We start from the raw sequence: 24,106 nt of genomic DNA, 5'->3' as shown, positions 1-24,106 counted from the left end.
CTCATATTTGTCTCTCTCCTCTCTCTCTCCTATGAGTAATCTGTCTGTTTGTCTTCATACATATAAATCTCTTTCCTTCCCAGCTATTTTGACAACCAAAACTCTCTCTGCCTCTCTCATGCTTCTGATCTCTTTCACCTTAACAAACTCAACAAACCCAACAAACCAAACAACTTTCAACTGAGAGAGAGGGATAAATGGGCGGACGAGATTTATCTGGAGAGAGAGGCAGGGGTAGCGCAGTGCAAGTAAAGAGAAAGCAAAATCAAAAGCGATGGCGAAAGAGAAAATAAGGGCGAGAGTCAGATTCCTTCCTTCATTCTCTCTCATCCTCATAAAAGCCGAACGTATTTCCCAACTGTAACTCCCGAGCACACATCCATAGTGTGACTGGGTGTGGAAACACCCAAATCCTCAAAAGTTCCTCAGTCGACGATTCCAACGGTGTTAATGTCTAGCATTTACTCTGCTTCTCCGATTATCACGTGCCACCTGAAACCGACGAGTTCGCTGCAGAAGGATTCCGTTCCTGTTTCTGTTGCGTTTCCCGGCCGGGTCGGATTTACATTGGTCGATCGCGGCTTTGCTCTGTCAGTGGCTCGGGATGTCTCAGCGGAGTTAGGAAAGACCACCGATGGGGTTCTAAGTAAGAAGAAAGGGCTGGTGAATTACCCATATGCTCTGTGGCGGAGGTACGTTGACTGGCTGTACCAGCATAAGGAGCTCGGTTTATTTCTGGATGTGAGTCAGGTCGGGTTCACAGACGAGTTTGTTTCCAAAATGGAGCCCCAATTCCAAGTGGTGTTCAAGGCCATGGAGGAGCTGAAGAAGGGCACGATTGCTAATCCTGATGAAGGCCGCATGGTTGACCATTACTGGCTCTGAAACCCAAAGATCGCCCCCACCTCCTTCCTCAGGTTGCGGATTGAGAACACCCTCAAGGCACTTCTGAAGTTCTCGAACGACATCGTCAGCGGTAAGATTAAGCCGCCATCTTCGCCGGAAGGTCGGTTTACTCAAGTACTATCAGTTGGAATTAGAGGCTCAGCACTTGGACCACAATTCGTTGCTGAGGAATTAGCTCCGGATAACCCTCCTCTTAAGATAAGATTTATTGACAATACTGATCCAGGAGGAATTGATCATCAGATTGTACAGCTTGGGCCCGAGTTGGCTTCAACACTTATCATTGTGATTTCAAAGAGTGGAAGTACTCCTGAAACTATAAATGGGTTACTGGAAGTATAGAAGGCCTTCCGTAAGGCCGACCTAAACTTTGAAAAACAGTGTTGGGCAATGTTTGCTGCTCTACGGTGATGTAACTTGTTGTAGCAGCCCCTACCATTGTCGGTGAGCATGGAAGACATGATTGCGGATCCGGCCCCTACCACTGTCGACGAGCATGGAAACCATGATTGCGGATCCGGACAGCAGTCATCCACCATCCCACTGAAAAACCCATAGGAGAACAAAGTAAAAGCAAAGCAGAAAAAACAGAGAAAAAGCAAAAGCTCAAATTCCCTTCAATTGTGCAGATGGGCTCTGCCAACCTTGACGTTTTGAAAGTTGCAGGAAATGGAGTGGGAAAAACAAAAGCAGAAAGCAAAAGAAGATAAAAAGAAGCAGACATAATTGTGGGGGTGATGGAGAAGGGAATTATGGGTGTGACCCATCGAGCAGGTCTTGCCCCCGCAACTGCCAGCTGCACATGCTATCCCACTATCCAACCATCTGTTATACCCACCTTCTGCAGCAGCTTTTTTGAATGATATGATTTACTTTTCTTATCTTTTGCAGACATCTGTATAAACCCACCAGAGGGTAATCATAAATAAATAAAGAAAGCAACACGCCAAAAACAAAAAAGGGCAAGCCCAATATAATAGGCTGGAATGTTATGTGGAAGGCGAAGACCCATAAGCCCAAAATAACACCAACCAGATGATCAAAAGTACGTCCATTACTCTAAAATTATTTGGTAGCCTGACGCTATTATCACCAACCAAGTGATCAAAAGTACGTCCAGTACTCCAAAATTATTCGGCAGTCTGCCGCTATTATCTCCAATTAGGTGATCAAAAGTACGTTCAGTACTCCAAAATTATACATGAGCATCACTCATGTCAATCATACATAAACATTCATGAGCATCACTCATGTCAACATTCATGAGCATCACTCATGTCAACATCCATGAGCATCACTCATGTCAATCAACATAAACATTCATAAGCATCACTCATGTTAATCAGCTTTAAAAGCTTTATTTACAGAGCTCCAGCTTCAAAAGCTTCATTTACAAAAGCTTCACCTACAAAGCTTCAGTGCAGGGTATACAAAGACCGCCTCCGAACAACCGCCACTTCTGCCCATACATGGATTCAATTTGAAGTCTCTAGCCAACAGAATCTATTGACTGAAAACTTGGAGGACTACACTATGTACCATATATTGGGCTTCCGCAACTGGGCCTTATGAAAAATACTTAGGGGACTTAGCCCATCACTTATGTATTGAGGAACAAACCCTTATTTTATAAAAGAGACTCCCTCACCTTCATTAGAGAAAGACTCTTAGCCCATCACTTATGTATTAAGGACCGAACCCTTATTTTATAAATAGGAATCCCTCACCATCATTAGAGAGCATCACCGCCTGCTGAGCAACCGCTTTACCGCGAGCATCACTCCTAACCCATCATTTATGTATTGAGGAGCGAGTCCTTATTTTATAAAAGGGACTCCCTCACCATTATTAGAAAGCATCACCGCCTGCTGAGCAACTGCCACGCAGTGAGCATCACTCCTAACCCATCACTTATGTATTGAGGAGCGAGCCCTTATTCTATAAAAGGGACCCCCTCACCATCATTAAAGAGCATCGCCGCCTGCTGAGCAACCGCCTCGCCGCGAGCATCGACTCTAGCCCATCATTTATGTATTGAGGAGCGAGCCCTTATTCTATAAAAGGGACTCCATTACCTTCAACGTCACAAGCCGAGCCAACCAAGGCAACATAAGCCACAAGCCGAGCAGCCTCGCAACATGTGATACTTCTAGTTGAGCATCATTTCACATTGAGCACCGCCTCATATCGAGTATCAGTTCTAGACGACATCTAGTTACTTTAGCCCACACATGGATTGAATTTCAAGTCTCCAGCCAAAAGACTCTCTTAACTAAAAACTTGGGGAACTACTGTTTATACCATATTTAAGGCCTCCGTATTTAGACCTCGTATAGATACTCGGGGGACTCGAATGTAATTATGTAATAAATAAAGGGGCAAATATCTAATAAGTGAGAAGCCCTTATTCTATAAAAGGACTCCCCACTCTCTTCATTAGGGGAGGCCAAGTTTTAGGCCATGGGAAGAAAGCGCACATAAAATAGGCTAGAGAGCACATTGCCTCTAGCCTTTTTGTATATTCACCATTCAGAGTGAAACAATATCAATATCAGTGTGGACGTAGCCCAAACATTGGGGTGAACCACGATACATCTTGTGCTCTTTACTTTCTTGCAGATTCATGGTCAGATTTACGTTGTTCCAAGATCCCTCCGGTTTTGTGCATCAACATAACTAATAATATATCTATCTATAGATAGAATTATATACTAAGCTCACCATTGTGGGGAGGAATTAAGAGCATCCCATCAGATATTTGTGACCTATTCGAATATGCTAATTGTCCTATATGAGTACGCATTCTAGCAAAAGTATGGTCATCATGATTTGTGATATCTGACAGAACCCTTGAACTCACGATTTCATGCTCAATTTGTTCTAATAAAAACCACATTATAATATGATTAGTTAAAAATTTTGTGTTTAATATTTAATATATTTAGTTGTGAGTCTAATATTTCGTAAGACTACCACTAAAAATAACTACATCATTGAGATCAATATGATTTCCAAGGAACTGCTAGAGGTATCAGTGTGCAATTGATATGCCGCAAGTTGAAGACAAGTTGTTATTTCCATGGAACTCCCGCAGACTAACTCCTTCAACTTGAGCTTCTCAACCTCTAGTTCCTTACGCTGCAATTCGAGAGCATGCGTCAATTTGCTAACTTTAACAAATTAACCCAGGACACTTTTTTCCTTTTCAAGCCGAAGCCCAAACATGGTATCGCGTAACTCTCCCAGTTTCTTGACTAAGGAACCCACTGGCACACCCAAAGCTACCACATCGTTAATCATGTCTTGCTAACATGGCAACCTATGCTCTGTGATTTCCAATGTGGAAGTATGTTCCATGCCATAAAGCAAGGTCCCCAGTTCCTCAAAAATCATTCCACCCATGAAGAAAGATAAACCTATCAAGCTCACATTTGCATCATCGGCACGCTCAAAGAACTTGCCCAACGCCTCAGCTAGTCTAGAGCGAACCTTTACTCCCATGAAGTCAACCCGATAAGAGAAAGCTTCGCTCGAAGGGATCAGTTCCTCAATCGAATTTAATACCCTAGTTTCATTAGCGATATTATGCTTAAGCTTCCTGAGGGCTTCAACACCTACTCTGGCCCCCTACAACATTTACTCTGACCCCTACAACATAAGTATTCACCTATAAGGGAAAACGAGAAAATATGCACAAGTAAGGAAACAAATCAACAAGCAAAGGCACAAACTAGCACAGCCTACAGATGCTATCTGATATAGAATTCCAATAGACCAACAGGCTTATACATGCACAAGCAAAAACACGAAGAAAACATGCTAGGTGAAATTAGCTACTTTCTACATGCACATGCAAGTCTAAACAAGATTCAAATACTCAAAGAGAAGGCAAACAGTAGCAAATTCACGCAAGAGCAAGCATCAACGAAGAAATGTACCTCTGTACCTTCCATTTCTGCCTGAACATCATCATTTAAAAATCCATCAACTTCGTCAAGATTAACATCCTCTGTTGCTTTACTATCATCCTTGTCACTTGGCTCCCTGCCATTCTCTTCACCCTCTGTGTCCTTCCCTAAGGAAGCCTGAGGATGTTCTCTGCTTCCAAGGTCAGACTCGACACTTGTATTGCTACTTTCCTCAGTGGCCAAGCCTCCTTCAACTGCCTTATTGGCGTCAGCTTCCCCAGTGCTCCACTTTTCCTCACTTGCTTTAGTGATATCGAGGAACTCATGAGGCTTAGGAGTGCCAAAAGAAGCAGACGCTCGGGCACTCTTAGTCCTATGAGCAGAGCCAGCAAGAGCTATTTCCTTGGTGAGAGCCTTAGCTGTAACAAAGTTATAATTAGCATGTAACCACAAAGTGAGATGAGCAAGAAACAAGGGAACAAAGTCTATTACCAGTCTTTGGCTTCACTGTGAAACCTTCACTCTTCAATTTCTTCAAAGTATGGGAAGAGTCAAGCTTGTTGCTAGGTAGACTGTCCTTCACCACCCGAGGCCTGAAGTGTTTCACTGCGTCATCTGAGGCATAACATGTGAAGCAATTTGGAAAAGCATGCAAGAAGAAAGTTAATAAGATAAGTCAAGCTAAGAAAATATACATGAAGTCACCTTCTTCCCTTGACTTGTAGACTTCATGTTGTCAACACTAGACGCCATACTCTTCTTCATACTCCAAGAAGAAGCACCGGAAGCATTGCTTTCCTCAGTTGCAGTAGGGTACTGACGCTTCAAACCGGAAGCAGCCGATGTAGGCTCTATCACTAGTCGGGGATGGTTGATAACATTGGAAAACAACCACGATTGTTTGTCACCATAAAACTTGGCAATGGTAAAGAAAAATTTTAACCAGTAAGCAGCATAACCTTTAAAGATGGCACCTACTCGGGTTCGATTGGTAATGCATTAGAAATGACGAAAACATGTCGGAGGCTATACACGGAACTCTAAAACAGATTGTTGAAAGATATCTTAGCTTCAACAGGGAAACATATTAGCATACCTTAATCAAAACCAAGTTGCCGTCACACCTAGAAATGAGAGTAAATTACACTCATTTCCTCACTATCATCCCCTTTGAAATGGACTAAGGGAGCTAACATAGCTAATGATTTTTCAATGAGCGAAGGAAAATCTAGATTCTCGGATAGAGGAGTTGACGTCACACTTTGATCATCTTCAAATGCAACATCAGTAAAAGAACATCATAGAGGCAAAACCTTCAAGGACTGACATGTATGAATGAAAAATAAAACTGTTCACATCATCCAAAAGCTCCAGGAAGTCCTGCTTCTTAGGTAAATAAAAGGCGAAGTCAATAATGTAACGGCTTTTCATTGCGCCAGAGGGGTAACGAGTTATCTTCAAACCATTGATAAAAATTTTGAAGAAAGGTAGCACATACAAAACTTTTCAATGGGGTACTACCCGCGACTGCTCCTCCAAGGTGTTAAGTTGGTCCAATTCATGGTAGAGGAGCCCGAGGAACAACGAAGCCAGCGAAACCACTTGGCCACATGCGATTACCATGGCCCAATAAATCACTTAGCGACTAAAGGTATCCTTGTTATCATAAAAGATGAAGCAATCTAGCCATAAGCACAACATGGCTTTGAACCTGCAATTCGACTCTTGTTTATTCTGCCAAAAGTGTTTGATCCATTCCTTGAAGCGAAAAACCTTGCTTGGAGAAGTAAGAGCACATTTCTTCAAAACATAAAAAATGTCAGTGTCTGACGAAGGAATGACGTAACAGAAGGGATCCACGTTACCCACAATCTAGAGTGGGGGTGAATTCTCCCCAAGCATAAATAAAGGTATGGGTCTCTGTACTCCACCTCCTAACCATGTGGCGAAAAAACTCGAGCTCGAGGCGAACAACCTGCTTCTTGGTCATGAACACAGTGTCCAAAAACTTGGCCTTGTTAAGGTCGCACATTGGTTCTTAAAGTTGAGCTCGGTCTTTACCCAATCCGCCCAACCAGTAGCCTCGCAACGGGAAAACTTGAAGTGGATCGGCACGGCGGTAAACATCCCGTTTTCGATGCAACATCGAGAAATATGTCTGGGATCAATAAGAGACACTGAATCTAAGAAGGGCTCTTCATCCTTGAAGGCCTTGCTCTGAGGACCAAGAGGAGGCGGTTGCCTGCCTCGTCGAAAAGGGTCCTCAGTAGTGATGGAACCATCAACGACAGTAAGACACTTTGGTGATTCTACGGCCATTATGTACCTATAGAAAGAAAACGTCAAGCCATAGACATTACAAGCCAGTGCAACATGCAAGAAGGAACGTGCATAAGGAATGCACCCCGAAAAGCAAGCAAGCGCATCCTGGGAAAGCAAGCGAAAGCGCCCCAGGAAAGCAAAAGGGTATGTGCATAAACTTCAAAGCCTTTCATGCAAAAGTCTATGACTTTAATATGGGACTATTTTCCCTACATGCTATCATGCAAAGCACATGCATCTTTCCTTACACATGCCATGCTATCAAAGTTTTAAAAGATCTAGTTAGGGAAAGTGTGCCTTACGTGTACCCAAGCAAAACACAGGTTATATCCAGTCAAGCTAACATGCCAAGCAGATCAATGCAATTAATCAATCGATCCCGCTCAAGTGCACACCAACATGCAAAAAGGCTTAGCTAAACGAAAATTGCATAACATATACGTGGAAAGCAAGAGAGAAATCGCAGAGGGCAAACACACATAATTTTGAAGCTGCAAGGCTACCTAAGGAGTGGAGTTCGATTTCCCGAAGGAAACCCCTTGCACGTCCGTGCTGAAACCCTAAAATCTTTAGAACACGTAATCAAGAAAGAATGATGCATGCTTAATTTCATCACCATGGCAAACACAAAAGACAAAAATGAGAAGAAAAATTCAAAAAGGGGTTAAAGGAAGAATTTCTTTACCTGAACAAAGCCTTGTCGCAAAACTTGAAGAAGTATGAATGGGAGAACACAACCCAGCACAAAAAGCTGAGAAGACTTTGGAGAAAAAAGTAGTTATGAAAAATTTGAAGAAGGAAAGAGAATTAAAGGAGGATAGGAAGAGCAAGGACAAATTAAATACTTGTCCTAGGGAAAAGAGCAATTTGTAAAGGTTACCAAGTGAAGGCGGGAGAATACCCAGAGTTTTTCTATATGATTAGATGTGCCGAGAAGCAAAAGAGCACAATGGTAAGAAGTGATCAGCTGCCACGCAGGAAGAAGAATGGTCCCATCAGGAAGCCCACATTCCAAAAAATGAGGGAAAGAAATCCCTTAGGCCTGGGGTTGATTATTTAGCCCACTCAAAGTATCTTATAGCCCAAATAATCAAGGGGGCTAATGTTGGGGCCCAAAAAGGTCACACATCAATCCAACCAAGTCTCAAGGCCTAATTATCATGCAAAGCCTACATTCAAGCCCATGCACATGCCAAGGCACAGGATCAACAAGGAATATATTTACAAACATGTCATGCCACGGTGATTAAGCCAGATATTCACACCATGCTCAAGCCTATTCATCACGCCATGCTTCTTTAGCCACAATTCATGTTAAGCCCAAGTCGCATATTCGAAGCTTGCCAAGTGGATTATGGTGTGGATAAGCTACTTGGCAGCTTAAAGATCTAAGCCCATACTCTTTGCATTTTACATGGGCAACATTGAGAATGAACTAGCCTAGTTTATCCCTTTCCCTGGCAGGCCAACTCCCTTAGTTAGGATAAAACTCGATTCTTGAATTAAATGCATGTTAAGCTTAACAAGTTAAGCATTTAATGATGACTTTCCCTTCCCAGCTTGCACAAATAGCCAACACACAAAAGTCGCAAGGCGCGCTACCAGAATTAGCGCTTGTGGAAGGCTGCCTTGGGGAAGCTGCATCTCAGGAAGAAGCGATCTGCAGGTCTCAACAGTGCAGCTAGTTTACATCAAAATGAGAATAGTATGAGAGATATGGGGAAAGGAAGGGAAAACCAAGCCACAAAGGGATGTTCCATTGAAGCCTAAAGAGGAACCTTTCACTTACATAAGGAGTGGGAGAAGCCATTAGAGGGATTCAAGGGAAAAACACAGAGGGAGAGATAGATAAAACATGGTGAGAATGAACCACCCAGGAAAAAGCCCATAAAGTTCCATTTAGTCCAGAAGTATATTCCAAGCCTCAAGCATCACCTTCCATGCAACCTTGGTAATTCCTACAACCTTCCATCAAACATGTCAACCATTAGTAGCTTTACTATCACCCTAGGAAAGCCTAAATCATGTAGCTAAGAATGCCATGCAACCATGTGAACCTTCTCTCTCATGTAAACTACTAATAATCTTCTAGCTTTGACACCACGCTTCACTTGAGCAAGTCATTATCTTGATCTTTCATGCTATCTCCGAGCCGTTGATGTTACCGTTTCCTAAGACAAGCTATCTCTTTCAAGATATCTCAGGCCTTGTTATGAACCCGCACCAAGGGAGACAAGAGGACATTCTCAAAGACCAAGTCCACCTCGACCTAAAAGTCCCCCAACAGATGGCTTATTCACTACTTAAATGTAATATATTTTTAATATTTATTTAATTAGTGAATCCATGCCGCTCCCAAATCGGGATTCATTGAGAATTTTTACGTTGCCAAATCTCTATTGAACTCCTGTATTCATGCTTTATAGATCTACATTAAAAGAAAGGGAGAAAGTTTGAATCCATAAAGTAATGAGATGAAAACAAAGGCCTATCTACCAGTTGCATCTTCTTAAGATCGATTCTAAACTTTCTTCCTTTTGATTGTGATCATCCTCTTATACCATACAAAAATGCTACTCTAATCATATTCTGCACACCACCTTTCTAATAGAGGCGCAACCTACTTGTATTGGTAAACCCTATCTCTATTAAGAAAACTGTTTAAATGATATGAGTACAGCATCACATGTAATAGGTGCCATATAGTATAAATCATTTCCCTTATCAAAGAGGTGATTCAAACGTGATAAGTTTGTATCTCAGTTGTTGTAATTTACACATGCTCTTCCTTTTTATAGCAAGTTGTACATTTGTAATAAACTTGTAATCATCTCTTCGTTGCCAAAATAAAACCAAATCTGCCGGTGGTCAAATTCACTCACCATGATACCATTTTGCATCTGCATTCCACACTAACAACATAACAAGTAGGGATTATCACATTCTCATACGTTGTGCAGTTACACTCCAATTAAATTTATACTAGGCGCTATGAGAGAACGATTTGTACAAGAGATTCTTGCTCCTAAGAACCTCATCTAATGAATGTACAGTACATGCTAGTGTGATTAAGTTGAAAATTGAAAACCTTATCGGAAAGCTGGGCAGAATAATTGGACCGGAAACTCAACCCTAATCGCTGGCAACATATGCGACCATCTCTACAACAATTGAGGCACATTTGAATGTTGGAGATCACATGGAGGGGGTTGTATCTATCATGGAAATCTATACATTATGCTATCATCGCAAGACAACCATGCAAGAGTCAAATTTGACGTTGAGCAATCTGAACGGTTGAGATTTTACTTAATTGTGTCGTCACTAGAATAAAGTAGCAAGAAAAAACAAAGCACCAGAAGAAACAAATAAAAAAAATTAAAAAAAATTCCTACTCGTTCCTTTAACATGGTACTGCAATCAAACCCGATGGTTCCAGTCCATGCTGCAAAAAGAAATGGATTGTATAAGGATGTCCATCGAAGACGGAAATAGGACAAGGAATTCTACATGAAAATGGTAAAGACAAAAACGCATCTTTCCTGGCTTAGATGCTTTTGACTTGTTACAGAGACCCATTTATGCCCAACACGTACCTCTAAGCCTCTATCCTTTAGTTTAATAACCATCATCAAATAACACCAACTCTACCAGCCGCTGCTTGCTATTGGATGTTCAATGATAGCACAAACGTAAAATAACAAAAGCTTATGCGCCCTTTGTTAAATGCACAATATAGTTTAACCCAACAAAATGATAACAAGACCCGAAATACCAACATTCACCAACAGCAAAATCTTTCATCAAAATAATTGAAAAGGTAAACATTGAAAATAACTCAAGATAAACAAAGGTCTTCCAACACCAAGCATGATTCTAGAGATATCAAAGACTCGAAGCCATAATAAGACAATGAGCACATATTTTCCGAGGAGAAAACTGAATTGCAAAAAGGAGCAGTAATTAGATATTTTATTAAATAACTTGGTCTAGTCAAGGAAAAGAAGTTGATCGACTTCCCATTGTCCTTGAGAGACACTCACCAAGGCACCAAATCTGTAGTAGAAACGACATTAGCAATCAGTTTAAACTTTAAAGACAACAATAATATGTCAAGCAAAATCATTCTATCAACACATGACCAGCATATAATCTCCTATATAACATCAAAGAAAGTAGAATAAAAGTGCCCCACATGATAACTTGCACATTCTCATGGTAACAAGAAAATTCCAACAAGAACCTTAATCACCCGGGTCACATAATATGTTCGTCTCTTTCTTCCACCACGCTCCCTTAATGAAAGAGTAAGTGTTTCTCCTGCTCCAACATTGTAAAATGCAAGTGACATGTTATCCTTAAGAAAACTAGGTTTTCCACTCAACTTCTGTTTGTTTGCTGGAAGCTAGATCTCCCCAGAAATTTTCTCTTTCAAACACCGAACAGTTTCTGACAAAGACTGCACCGTGATCTCCAAAAGTTATCCCTTTAGATTACCTTCATCCACATTGGGCACAGATACTGTGATGCGAACAGGTCCCTATAACCAGAAAGATACAAAGAATAGAAAAGAATAGTTTATGTCAGGCTACTAACAATCCATTATACAATAGCATTGTACTTACTAAAGAATTAATGGTAGAAAGACAAGGATATCGAAAAAATCCATACCGGATGTTGTGCCGGAAACTGATCTTCTGAAATAAGCATAGAATCGTTAAGCTTCTGCCGCTTTGGCTCAAGTTCTTCTGGAAGCGATGGAGAAGCTCCTTCAGGAGGTGGTGGAGGCATTCCCTGAGGCAAATGTGGGGGTGGCATCATTTGCATTGTAGGTGGAGGAACGAGAAGAGGCATATAAGGTCGGGAAACTTGCATTGGTGTAAACTGAGAACCAGGTGGAGGTGGTACAGAAATACCTGGTGCATTGATAGACATGGATGGAGGCATAGGAGGTGGTCGATTGAGCATAGGGGACTACTGTCCAGAACTCATGGGCATTGGAGGTCCAGGAGGTCGAATTCATTGATATTGGACAACTGAGGGCCTTGGTGGAGGAGCAAGGAGACCACCGCTAGTTGAAGTAAAATACTGGACTGTGTTTGGAGGACGAGGTAGATTCAAGGCGAGACCAGGTGGTGGAGGAAGATGACGAATTGAAGGCACACCAGGTCTTGGAGGAGGAGCTTCAGGACCAGGAAGGTTCCTAGCATCATTGTTGAGACCATCATTTTGGTCATCTCCATTGATATTTTGCGACATTGCTTGATTTGTTGTGTGGCCAATACTTCCAGTGTGACCATCCCAAATGACCTGCTTTGATTGCTCATCTTTCTTTTTCTCAATCTCAGCCTTGACTACATTAGAAACTTCTTCCTCTGTGGTACCAAAAATATCAGGACGGGTTCGTGCAAGGCCCACAATGTTTCTTGAGATTTCATCATCTTGAGTAAGAGTAGTCTCCCGAATCTTAGCAAACATCCTTTCCTTTTGCTCTTTGTATTTTGGATCAATGAGAGAAATCCTCATGTGTTCAGACATCTCGTTAATAGGGATAAGCTCTCCAGTGATTGTGGAAATGACATACTTTGTTGGGTCTCTTTCGGCAGGGATCCTGTCCTCGGGTCTCTTCCAATTCTTCACAATTCTCATTGGTGGTTCGGGGTCCTCTGTCACCATGTTCTCATTCTTCTTTTCATCATCATTCTCTTCAATTCTGGATGTCCTCAAGCCCTCTTCAACAAGTTGCATCTCTTCTTCATTCATTTCCATTTCCACCTCCTTACCAGGCTTAACGTCTTCTTCCATATATGCAACCTTGCTTCTCCTTATAACCTCTTCAAGGGTCATCAGATGAGGTAAATCCTCATCCTCATCATCTGCAAAGTCTATTGTTTTAACCACAACAAAATCATGCCAATCAATCATAGCCATTTGTATCCTTTCCTGCTCAATCTCATCTTCAGCCTTTTGTCTTGCTTGCTCTTGTGAACGCTCCCACTCTAGTCGATGGACACACCTTTCGAGCACATTTGTCATGTTTGCAACACTTTTCTTAAGCTTATCTGGAAAATTCTCCGGAGGCATCAACACCTTAGAATACGCATAAGCCAGAGAAGTGAAAAACGTGAACATACTATGCATAGGCTTCAAAAAATGGAACTGGTGGTTGTTCATTCCCTAGTAATACCTTCAGGAAGACGAACAGTATACTCCTCAGCTTGTGGTGGTTTGAGGACTTTGCGAACTGGTCTAAACTGGGCAGAGGGATCAGGCTTTGGGGCTCTTGTTTCACCATCGACAGCTGGAGTTGATGGAACAAACTCAGGTGAAGTAAAATCCACAGGCTGTGTATACGGTCGCTGTCCAGAAGACTGATTCTGGGCACGGAATTCAGACAACCGATGTTGATAGTATGCATGGTAGAGATCGGTCGAAATCAAGAAATTGAACTTTGCATTTCCGGTATTATTAGCCATAATCCTTTTCTCAAATTCCGGTCCACTCTTTGCCACGAATTGGGCAGTTTTGTCAACAATGTTTCTAATGTCTGGAGGAGGATGTATGATACCAATAGCCCTGGTATGCATCGCAACAGATGTAGAGTTGGCTTTGCTCAACTCCTCGTCCAATTGCTTCTCATCCTGATTGACTTTAGTCACTTGGGATTTCGGAAGAGGCCCAAGGTCTCCATCAAAAGGAGGAGCTGGTAAGGGCAAAATGGACCCTATCATTTTCCGTTGAGAAAGAAAAACAGAACACTTAAGTATGAATCGACTAATTAACAGGCATCAAAACAGCCTTGTGCTAACTACAACCTGCACATTACAAATTTCAGGAAAACTTATGCGAATTGTCCAAGCATTTATAAATACGCATGACCACTTTAGTAAGTACTGAGCTGTTTTACTACTAAATACAGAAAACCCGAATTAATGTCGACTAGAAAAACTTTTGAAGATGGACCCCAAAACGATGGGAACACAAACCATGATAGAATTCAAGCACCAAAAAATAAAATAAACAAGAATTGCATTATTAAGCAAAACATACATAAAATTTTGTAGCAAAGCCTAGTTAAGAGATTAGTCCTGCCTACCCTGCCGATGTGGGCGACAAACGAGATCTTAGAACTTTTGGGAGTACGCAAAATATTAGGGTTTAAGGCAGAGAGATAGAGTGTGTGTACCTTAGGGTTCTAACCCGATGATTGCACCTGCTCTAGGTAGAGATGGGCAACGGTTATGGCGGGCAGGTAACCGTGGTTAATTATCCATAACCGTTTATATTCATACCCACATAACCGTTTACCCATTGGGTAATTGCATAAACGGTTATACTCATACCTATAACCATTTATAAACGGTTAACCATACCCATAACCGTGTACCCATTTAACCATAACCATTTACCCGTTTTTGAACCCGTTTGTCATTTTTTTACCCATTTTCCCTTTTTTCACCCGTCTACATGTATTTTTTTAACAACTTGAAAATTACAAAAGAAAATTTTGTCATAATTTTCATTTTCTGACAATTAAACACCGTTATAGGTAGATTTTAGCATACATTTCCCTATTTTAATCATTTAAATCCTCATACAATTCCAATAATTGAAATAATAGTTTACGAACGATATTTTTCTCCTACACCCAAACAAGTCTTTAATTTCAAGACCGATCCCAAACCAAAATTTCAGAAATCCCAAAATAGTTTCGGAATTTTGGAACGAATCAGGAATCCCGAAATTGCTTACTGTAACTCAACCATCGTTCCATTCTACAGAAGTTTATCTGGTGGATACCACCATACTAGTAAAATGACAAATACATTCATCACTCGATATTGCAAAAAGCATATTTTTCAGTGCATTGCCAGGTAATATACTAGACAACACAAAGCATCAAACTTCTTCCAGCCTTAGAAACATATAAACAAGGGAAAAAAAAAAAAAAAAAAAAAAAACCTATCAGATACGATTATTAAATTATATATATATTAAATTAAATGGGTAAATAGATATCTGTTATAATCGTGGGTAATAACCAAAGCAACCCACTTAAATTTTACGAATAAACGTTGTTCGTCTAAAAGGTTATCCATAACCGTAATTGTGAACTTTAAATGAGCGGGTAACTGCGGTTACCCAAACCTATAGATATTTTGTCCATCCCTAGTTCTTGGGTTTTGAAGCTCCAATGTTATCGAGGCAAATGAAGATGGGCATTCGGTCTTCTAACTCAAAAGAGTGCAGCCGTACTTTTTCATCAATTCCATTACAATTTTATCAAAATCAGTTATGGCAGAAGGATATTATTATAATTGGGTTAAAGTTGGAGGATCATTTCTTCACTTGGATTAAAATTAGAGAAAACTATTGAAAATAACTTGAAAATTTTGAGTTTTAACGATAAGGACAAAATAAAAGGTAAAGTGAATAGTACCAAGATTGATTTTTTAGTGTAAAAATGTGATTTTTCGTTAAAGTGAACAATACTGAAAGTTTTTCGTTAAAGTGCCCTTAAAATTAAGAAATTATTGCTACAATTTTTTTCATTTTGTTTTTCATACTTGCCATTTGATTCAGCCAACGTGACTCAACGGAAGTTCTAGCGGACTTGACGAAAATGATTATAACTATATATTTTGATGATTTAAAGAATTAATAGCCACATAATTTTAGTTAATGGGTCATTACTCTAATGGGTTTAAATTGAAGGACTATTGATATAATTTCCTTCGTAAACAAAACAATGCTTAGTACGAGGGCAGCATTGTAATTTTAGCCCATGTTTTGAGTGTCTCCCGAACTTCCAAGTACCACCTCTTTATATGATGATAAGGTTCCGAACAAGAACTCATGTACGACATTTCTCATCCTTCCGGACAAGAACTATAGTCCAAGAGAGATGGCAGAAGTTGGTCATCTGTTATCAGCAAGGCATATTAAGCTTCTCTCTGTAACTCCGGCAAACCCCAAATTCTCCGCTTCGGTGTCTCGTTCTTTCACAATCAGAGCTTCTTCCAAAAGGAACTCTCTCTCTCTGGTACTAACCTCAAACAACACAGATTTCTCTCATGCTTTTTTGCTTTCTTCATTTATGTTGTGTATATTAAGATGCTTATGGTAGTCGACAGCCGGCACTCCATGATCACGTCGAATCCTTATGATATTAAGATGCTTATGGTGTCGAACTATAAGTCTGTGTACCATTGATCACGTCGGTTGTTATATGGATGTGTGGTTTTTTGTATGCATACGCGATATAGATTCACAGTCTGATTACGTAAGTCTATAAACCGAACATTGTTCTAGGCATAACTACTCCATAGCATTATAAATATAGTTGAGCTGCCACTTGTGCTTCAGGGTAACAAAAAGAACAGCAGGAGCAGTAGCCCACGGAGTGTGATCAGATTATCAACAGCAGATGGGAAATGGCATGGGAATTGGAGCTGTGATTACATTCTCTCCCTCCAAGACCTGCGTTTGGATGATTTGATCGAAGATGAAAATACACATGACGCTCAAATTTCGGTTAATCTCTGCGTCCACAAGGTCGCTCCCATTTTTTTCGAATAGCAAATTAGATAATCGTCCTTAACGAGACAGTTTTTTCGATTAAGCACCAGTGTTAATTCCCTACTGCTTATACCTACCTGCAGCATGCTAGCTTTGGCTTCTCCGTTGATGGAAGGATATTAACATCATTCAACAGAAAATGTAGCAACTGCTCTTCTACCTACTGCAGAAAGGTATTTATTTTCTTAGCAGAAGCATGAAATCTTATTCGTTACTTCAATTATATATAAATTCCAGACAACACATTCACCAAATTATGCGTTGGTAAACATATTAACATCGTACTTTATGGAAATAAACGAGACACAAAGTTTGCAGCGCTCATCTGGTTATGCTGTGTCTAAACAGATTGACACACAATTCAACGTGTGGGTTCTGTCGTCAAGCAGAGACGAACACACGGTTCAACTTCCTGAAATCGGTGGCGATGATCCATCATTAAGTCCCTAAACTCTCTGTATCTCTTGCTCTCTTTCTCTCCCTCAGCCCCCCATGATAGTGTGTTAACACAGCTGCATGCTGCAACAGGTTATCTACGTGAAGCCTGGAAATGAAGCAGAACTTGATTCACTCATACAGGACACGATACGGCTTGCAACCTCCATTAAAGTATGAACCAGTAATGAAATAGTTTCGATCATAATACGGACATAAGGCACGAAAGGAAGACCCTTAATGATTGATTAACGACGGGGTGAAATTGTCCTTTGCAGGATACTTGTTCAGAGCTGTGTGAGAAATCATATCCCACCGTGCAGTGTAAGTGTTGCGTGACAAGAAAAAATTAGCAATTATTTTAAGCAAGGAAAGTAATTAATTCCCCATACAATTTGTGATTTGCAGATATTGGTGGAAAAAGCACTGCTTCTGTTGATAAGAGATGGTCTAGGCTTTTGGAGCTAAAGAATATGCAATAATATATGCCTATGATATTATCTGATATTAAGCTCATATATTTTGAACAAGTGTGTGCAATGTACTGTAAATAGTATAACGCAGTTGGAACTGCGGTTTAGCGATACACATTTTTAGTAATAAGTTGAAGAGAAATTCTGATATAGACGCTTCAAATTTCAAATTTTTAAATCAAGTATCTATAGATTAAGCTTTTCTTTTACTAATTTTTTTTAATTTAAAATTTACGACTTTTCAACTTGTATCAATTTTTTCAAGAGCAAAAGTTCCACAGGATTTATGGCCATTCTATATACATTGTCAAATCCTCCCAATCCTACAGCATACCCTTCATCGAGTGACTCACATATGTGTCAAACATTGTGTAATTTTAATTGGGGTATGTATAAATATGTTGGTACGTTATGTAATTCTTGTGTTGGTCTCAATCCCAATGTGAATGATCAGTCTCTCGGAAACATCGCCTTAATAAACTATTGTCTCATCAACAACTTCCGAGCCTCTGATTTAAGATTATCTTCAGCGGCATGGCTTGCTGTTACATTTTGTTGTACTTGTCATCAACTTGTGTGCATCTATTCCTGGTGCCAAATTATGATTAATCCCTAATCAATCTTTTGCCACAGACAAACAAGATCCTCTCCCTCCCCTGCCAAGCACATAGAGGAAAGGATACATAACATCAATGTTTGGTTTGGCAAAAGTCCAACGATGTGCCTCTTTTTCTTATAAATTTCAAGCTAGTTTCCAAGATGTTCGTGTGATTCTTATGCATAATCTTCTTCATTTCTTTCGTCCTAACACCTATTCAATGGATTGGTCCTCCAAGATTTTCCTCATCAATTGCTTGTGTGCCAGTGCCGTACAAGAGCCATTGCTTGGGCATGAGGTTGCCGAGGAATACGTGCAAGCCCTTGTAGAAAATGAGGTCCATGTGAGCCTTAAAAGATGTGGCTTGTCGCAGAAGATGCCTTACTTTCGCGACTCACTCAGCAAGGACACTGGCACTACCCCATTGGTAGAGAATAGAGATAGATGGCACTTCTCCAGCCTCTCTTTCCGAGTGTTTCAAGGCTTTCTTTGGGCTTGTTTTGGGAAGCGAGAGTTCTCTGCCGGAATTTGAGCAGATGCAGGGTCCAAAGTAGCGTTCTGAAGCTTGTATCCAAGTGGCTGAATCATTGGCCCAAGCATATGACATTACATATGAAGCAATTATGGATCCCAAAAATGGCTCCTCAGATCCCAAGTCACCGGCAAGGCATCCTCCAGAGTCCAGACCAGATAAGGACCATTTTGGGAATTTGAAGCACCCATGAAGCATCTTATTTCCGTCGAACAAGTTCTACTTACTGTTTGATTGTGATTGTGAGACATTAGGTGAAGAAAATGAAGAAACTCTACATTTCTGCATTTGCAGCAAAGAAATCGTAATTCGCATGTCTTTTTTCAAACCAAATGTTAACCAAGCCCAAATCATCCGGAGGTGATGAAACAACGTGCATGGTCCTACAAACACCGTTTTCTTAAGGCTGCTTTAACAGTACTTTCTCTTCTGTTATAGAGCAGGTTGACAACAGGTTTCACCAGACCTCATTTGTTGAGTAATACAGGATTTCATACAAGTTCGGATAATACTAAATCGAACTAGTATCACCGGGTTGTGGCAAGTCCCTTGGCTAAGATTAAAGAGAAATTGTTAGCTCATCAATCAATACCGTAAAATTAAGAGAATTAAAAGCACCCAAAAGAAAAGACTGAACATGATTTAGGTGTTATCATACACAATAATCTATTCAGACTCCGCAGTTAAGGTTGCTTACAAGAGAGAAATGTTTGATAATCCGGCGTCATGCTGCAGCTCTCCTCTATAATTATGGAAACGAAAAGTACTTATAGCAGAGGAATCTGCAAGAGGTTCAAGAAAAAAACAATGACAATTCAAGAGAAAAGACAAAGAAGAAAAAGGAAATGGGTCTTTTGCAGATATACAGACAGAAAGAAATTAGGCAAACGAAGCAAAATAATCATCACGCCCCAGATTTAAGTACGAAGCGAGTAGGGAACTGTATATAAAATTTAAAACTTACTTTGAAGACAGTGTATCATCAAGAAAGTCTCAATCCTAGACTAGGTAGCCCAAATATTTGGGGAGGCAATGAAAAAACAGCGCACGTTAAAAAGGTCGTACCCAGTGCACAAGGCTCCCGCTTTACGCAGGGTCTGGGAGAGGTGAATGTCGGCTAGCCTTACCCCCATTTATGGAGAGGCTGCTCCCAAGTCTCGAACCCGAGACCTACCGCGCACGTTAAAAAATAAAATAAAATAAAAATAAAAACCAGTGAGAGTTTAACCTGTTACTCATGCATCTGAGCTGGTGAATTACCTTGGGCACAAATAACCATCCAGTTTTTCCATCATATGCTTTGACGGCAGCAAGGGCGACTTAAGGTTGAACGCCACACTGTGCAGCAGGTTTCCGTAACTAAGCAATAAATACCAATAGACAAAGAAACAAATAAACAACGAAAGAATTGAAACAATATAGAGGGTTACCTTTTCATCTTCATGATGCCAAAGCAACGAAAAAGTTTATATGGCGCAAACCTTTTCAAAATAACCATCGGTTTCAAGTTCCACCAGCTGATACTGTTTAGTTTGACAGTACTCTGTTGCAGGCAAAACTTATACTTAGGGCATAGTGATCCAAAGAGGTATGTATACATATATGTAAGAACGTCAGTACATATAAATATGCGTTCACATAGATGCAGAGATTAACATAAGCAAAAATACAAATATTAACAGCAAATCATAACAGTGTCAGAACAAAGATATTGAACCATGAAGTATGTTGTTAAATTTTAAACTTTCCATCAATATGTTGAGAAAGATAGCTTATCTGGAAGTCCAAAAGTCTTCAGATACCACCAGGAAAAAGTGGATAAATAATGTCACTCATATCACTTATATCATCAATTGAATATATGCATACAAAGATTGCAGATAAACAATACATATGTCTGTCCAAGCTTAAAAATCAAATGGCATAACACAAACAAATAAATAACGAGAGCACACTTACATACCACACACGCAATTAACAATTATCTAATTTGAAAGGGTAGAAAAACCTTCAAAGAATGAGAAGATATACCCGTAACTGCTTTCACGGTACCTGGTCCCTTATTGAAGGGGAAGGAAGTTACAACACCATTTTAGCCAGATTTTTCAATCATACTAAGTGGCCCTGCCAAAATTGGGAACCATCTCCTTTGCTAGCTGGCTAGCCTTTTGTATCTCCCCACTTGAACAGAGTATATTAATTTGTTTATAGCAATAGTCAAAGTCATTAAACTGAGACCTTCTCTCCATGCCATCATAATTTTCCGCCACCTTCTCTACTTTCTTCATTTCAGAAAGCTGACTATCCAACTCTGCATCGGTGTTGGTTACAGAAGTTGAAACAACTGTACCAGAAGCCTCCCTGTCATAAGGCTTGTCTAGTTTATGAGATTGTTGGTGAGTATTAGGTGAACCTCTAACAGGGAAAAACATGCACCCAATTTCATTACGGACAGTAAGTGCTTTTTCGATACGGCCTTGTTCACACAAAGAAACAAGAAAACCTTCTAAAGAATCTGTCTCAACCTCAACATCAACTCTGTTTATTAGCTCAACAACAGATTGGGAGTGAAGCATTTCTTTCAAGATGGTTCAGGCTTCTTCCATCCTTCCCTTGGCGCATAGACCTCTTAGTAAATACAGGAAACCCAAAAAATCAGGTAATGTACCCTTTCCTTTAAGCTCGACAAAGAATTCGATAGCCCCTTCCATATCACCCTTTAGACAAAAGCCATTGATTACAATGCTAACAGTGAATTCATCAGGCTTGAGGGATTTTAAGTCCAATTCATAAAGAACCTTCAAGGCATCATATCTCCAATTTTGTAATAACCATCAATAATCGAGTTGTATACATGTGTATTTGGTTTAAAGCCCTTGAGAACCATCCTCTCAAAAAACTCCTTGGCATCCAGAAGAAACCCCTCTCTACGTAAGGCATCAATCAATGTAGCATAAGTGATTTCCGTGGGTACCAAATTAATTCTCTCTAATGAATCAAATAGCCAAAATGCTTCAACAAGGTGGCCTTGGCGGCATAATCCATTTATAACTGAATTATAAATGATGATATCAAGGGTCACCCATTTATTTTTAGCAAAACTACACAGATCTAATGCCTCATTGATATATCCTAATTTACAAAGACTATCAACTATAAGTGAATAATCAAATGCATCCAGAATAGATAGACCATCTCCAGCCACCATGACAAGTTTATATGCATCCAAAACTCTACCATTCTTTATAAGTGTGTTAAAAAGAGTAACAGGCAAAGTGACGGTTGCAGGCTTGTCCTTCATTTTGTCTAGAAATTGGAGGGCATCATCAACGCCCTTCAGACATATGTAGTAAGCCAGAATCCTGCTTACCTTGGGTTCTTCTAGGCCATACTCTTTCAGAAAGATGTTCAAGAAAGACTAAGTTAGTGAATCTTTCCCATCACCAATTAGACCTTTTAAAATTGTATGGTAAGTTTTTCTTGTGGTAATTGACCCTTTCCTCCTCATCACCAAATACACTTCACATGCAGACTCAGGAAAACCTCTCTTGCACAAGAAACTGATAGCATCATTGCTTATAATATCATACACTTCTATCTCCATTTTATCAATTCGTCGAACCAAATTTAAAACTCCAGCTGAACTTTTTTCTTCAAAAATTGCTTTCAACAGAATTTTATAGATACCAGCATCCTCAAATGCCCCCACCATGAACAGTGCTTTATTAAGTATGTTACACATAACAACATCTATGTAGACTCCAGCTTCCTCCAATCTCATCTTCGTTTCCAGAATCCCAGTGATATTTTCTTCCTCAATATATCCATGTAGCAATGTACAATATGTTATTGTATCTCCAAGTATACCCTTTGAGATCTCATTGGCCTCGGATGTCCTCCCAGATTTGCATAATCCATTCATTACAGTATTGTATGTGACAATGCTTGGATTAATCCCCCTTTTCACCATTTCATGTAGCAAATCAAAAACACCATCGAGATCCCCTATAATGCAAGACCCGTGAATTAAAGTTGCATATATAAACTCATCAACTTCAATTCCCAAATCTTCAACCATCTTGAAAATAGCAAATGCCTCCTCCATTTTTCCTTTCTTGCAGAACCCCGACATGATGGCAGTATACGTAATCAAATTGGGTTCTAATCCACCTTTCCTCATCTTTATCACAAAACCAAGCGCCTTTTCTACATCTCCTAGCTTGGAAAACCCACATATCGTAATAGTATGGCTAATTGTATCTGATCTTATGCCTTTATCCACCATCTGTTTATTCTTGTCAAATACCTCCATCAGAACCCCGTCCAAAATATAACCACAAATCCAACTACTAAACAAAACAAAATGCCAAACCTTGCTTCTCAATCCTACAAACCAAATCACAAACCTCATTAACTCTGCCCAATTTACAAAGAGCAGCAACTAGTGCTGCATAAGTCACAATATTAGGCTCCAAAGCTGCTGAATCCACGGCATTCTCAAGAAATTTGACTGCGATTTCCGGCTTCCCAATCTTACAAAACCCGGAAATTACTGAACTAGAAACAAAATTATCAAAAGGGTACTTAACTTTCTCATCAGTCATCAAGTCCAGCACCTCAATTGCCTTGCTCATATCTCCCTCATTGCTAAACGAATGAATTAACGAGCAAAACGTGAAAGAAGAAGGAAAAATACCGTGGGTCCCCAAGAATCCCGCAACACCAACAAAGCCTTCTCGGGGTCTTTCCGGTTGATACACAGGCCTTGAATGAGAGAGTCCCACATCCGATTCCGCCGCAACTTCGAAGCTTCGGTCATCTGGGTCCTCATAAAATGCTCTGCTTCTTCGTATTTCTGCAGAATAGGTCACGATGGAGTGCGCCTGGGAGTTGCCTTTGATTTGGTTGGACTCCATTTGGGAGAAGAAGTGGAGGAGGGTGTTGAACCGGCGGGTTCGAGAGAGGAATTGGACGATGGATTTGAGCGTGGGAGTGAAGCCGCCTTTGAGTAGAGTTTGAAGGGGTAGGGGTTCCGGAAGACTGGTTCGGCAAGAAGAAGAAGAAAAGGATCGAATTAGTCTGGTGTGGAAGATTGGAGAGAAGATTATCATTGTTTGGGGAACTTTTGAAGAAACAATTAGTATCCGTCCCTAGTTAAAATGTTATTATTTTTCAGATTTTGATTAAAGTTCTTAACGATAATGCAATTGTCATGTGCCGGTCCGGCCCCATCACATCCGAGTTTGATTCCACCGTTATGATATTGTCTATTTTGAGCCCCGATCACATCTTCACGATTTTGTTTCTGAAAATTCAGACGAGAACTTTTCTAATGGGTCACTCATCGCCCAGA

General features: G+C 40.3%; 2 protein-coding genes, 1 long non-coding RNA gene and 1 pseudogene across 4 annotated transcripts; 2 read left to right on the top strand and 2 right to left on the bottom strand.

The window, feature by feature from the left end:
- Positions 1-450: 450 nt before the first annotated feature.
- LOC114822295 (glucose-6-phosphate isomerase 1, chloroplastic-like) lies at positions 451-1,464 on the top strand. Its single transcript, XM_029096627.1, has 3 exons — positions 451-864; positions 955-1,242; positions 1,336-1,464. The coding sequence occupies exons 1-3, from the start codon at positions 451-453 to the stop codon at positions 1,462-1,464; spliced, it is 831 nt and encodes a 276-aa protein (XP_028952460.1).
- Positions 1,465-4,212: 2,748 nt separating this feature from the next.
- On the bottom strand, positions 4,213-13,867 carry LOC114822294 (probable splicing factor 3A subunit 1; annotated as a pseudogene).
- Positions 13,868-15,981: 2,114 nt separating this feature from the next.
- Positions 15,982-17,801, top strand: LOC114821987 (large ribosomal RNA subunit accumulation protein YCED homolog 2, chloroplastic). The gene is made up of 7 exons (XM_070815096.1): positions 15,982-16,179; positions 16,503-16,691; positions 16,799-16,888; positions 17,064-17,153; positions 17,244-17,324; positions 17,429-17,474; positions 17,559-17,801. The coding sequence occupies exons 1-7, from the start codon at positions 16,042-16,044 to the stop codon at positions 17,630-17,632; spliced, it is 708 nt and encodes a 235-aa protein (XP_070671197.1). The 5' UTR covers positions 15,982-16,041; the 3' UTR covers positions 17,633-17,801.
- Positions 17,802-17,861: 60 nt separating this feature from the next.
- Positions 17,862-23,869, bottom strand: LOC114821986 (uncharacterized). Of its 2 annotated transcripts, none has more exons than XR_011576974.1 (5): positions 20,785-23,869; positions 20,184-20,296; positions 20,014-20,091; positions 19,451-19,535; positions 17,862-19,306 (listed from the first exon to the last, which is right to left on the bottom strand). It is a non-coding gene; the product is annotated as an uncharacterized lncRNA (long non-coding RNA). The 2 variants fall into 2 exon arrangements; XR_011576975.1 differs by having other exon boundaries at positions 18,319-19,306; positions 19,982-20,091; positions 20,785-21,006.
- Between the last annotated feature and the right edge of the window lie 237 nt (positions 23,870-24,106).

The sequence above is a fragment of the Malus domestica genome, chromosome 16, assembly GCF_042453785.1.
Source record: "Malus domestica chromosome 16, GDT2T_hap1".
In the NCBI taxonomy this organism is placed as follows: domain Eukaryota; kingdom Viridiplantae; phylum Streptophyta; class Magnoliopsida; order Rosales; family Rosaceae; genus Malus; species Malus domestica.
This window is presented reverse-complemented; position numbering and strand designations above follow the sequence as displayed.

Excerpts from the sequence above, each read along its gene's own strand:
- LOC114822295 (XM_029096627.1), top strand. The coding sequence starts at position 451 with ATGTCTAGCATTTACTCTGCTTCTCCGATTATCACGTGCCACCTGAAA. Across the intron at positions 865-954 it reads ATCCTGATGAAGGCCGCATG|TTCTCGAACGACATCGTCAG; the intron begins GTTGACCATTAC and ends GCACTTCTGAAG. Across the intron at positions 1,243-1,335 it reads CTATAAATGGGTTACTGGAA|CCCCTACCATTGTCGGTGAG; the intron begins GTATAGAAGGCC and ends TTGTTGTAGCAG.
- LOC114821987 (XM_070815096.1), top strand. The coding sequence starts at position 16,042 with ATGGCAGAAGTTGGTCATCTGTTATCAGCAAGGCATATTAAGCTTCTC. Across the intron at positions 17,154-17,243 it reads TCGGTGGCGATGATCCATCA|GTTATCTACGTGAAGCCTGG; the intron begins TTAAGTCCCTAA and ends ATGCTGCAACAG. Across the intron at positions 17,475-17,558 it reads ATCATATCCCACCGTGCAGT|ATATTGGTGGAAAAAGCACT; the intron begins GTAAGTGTTGCG and ends TGTGATTTGCAG.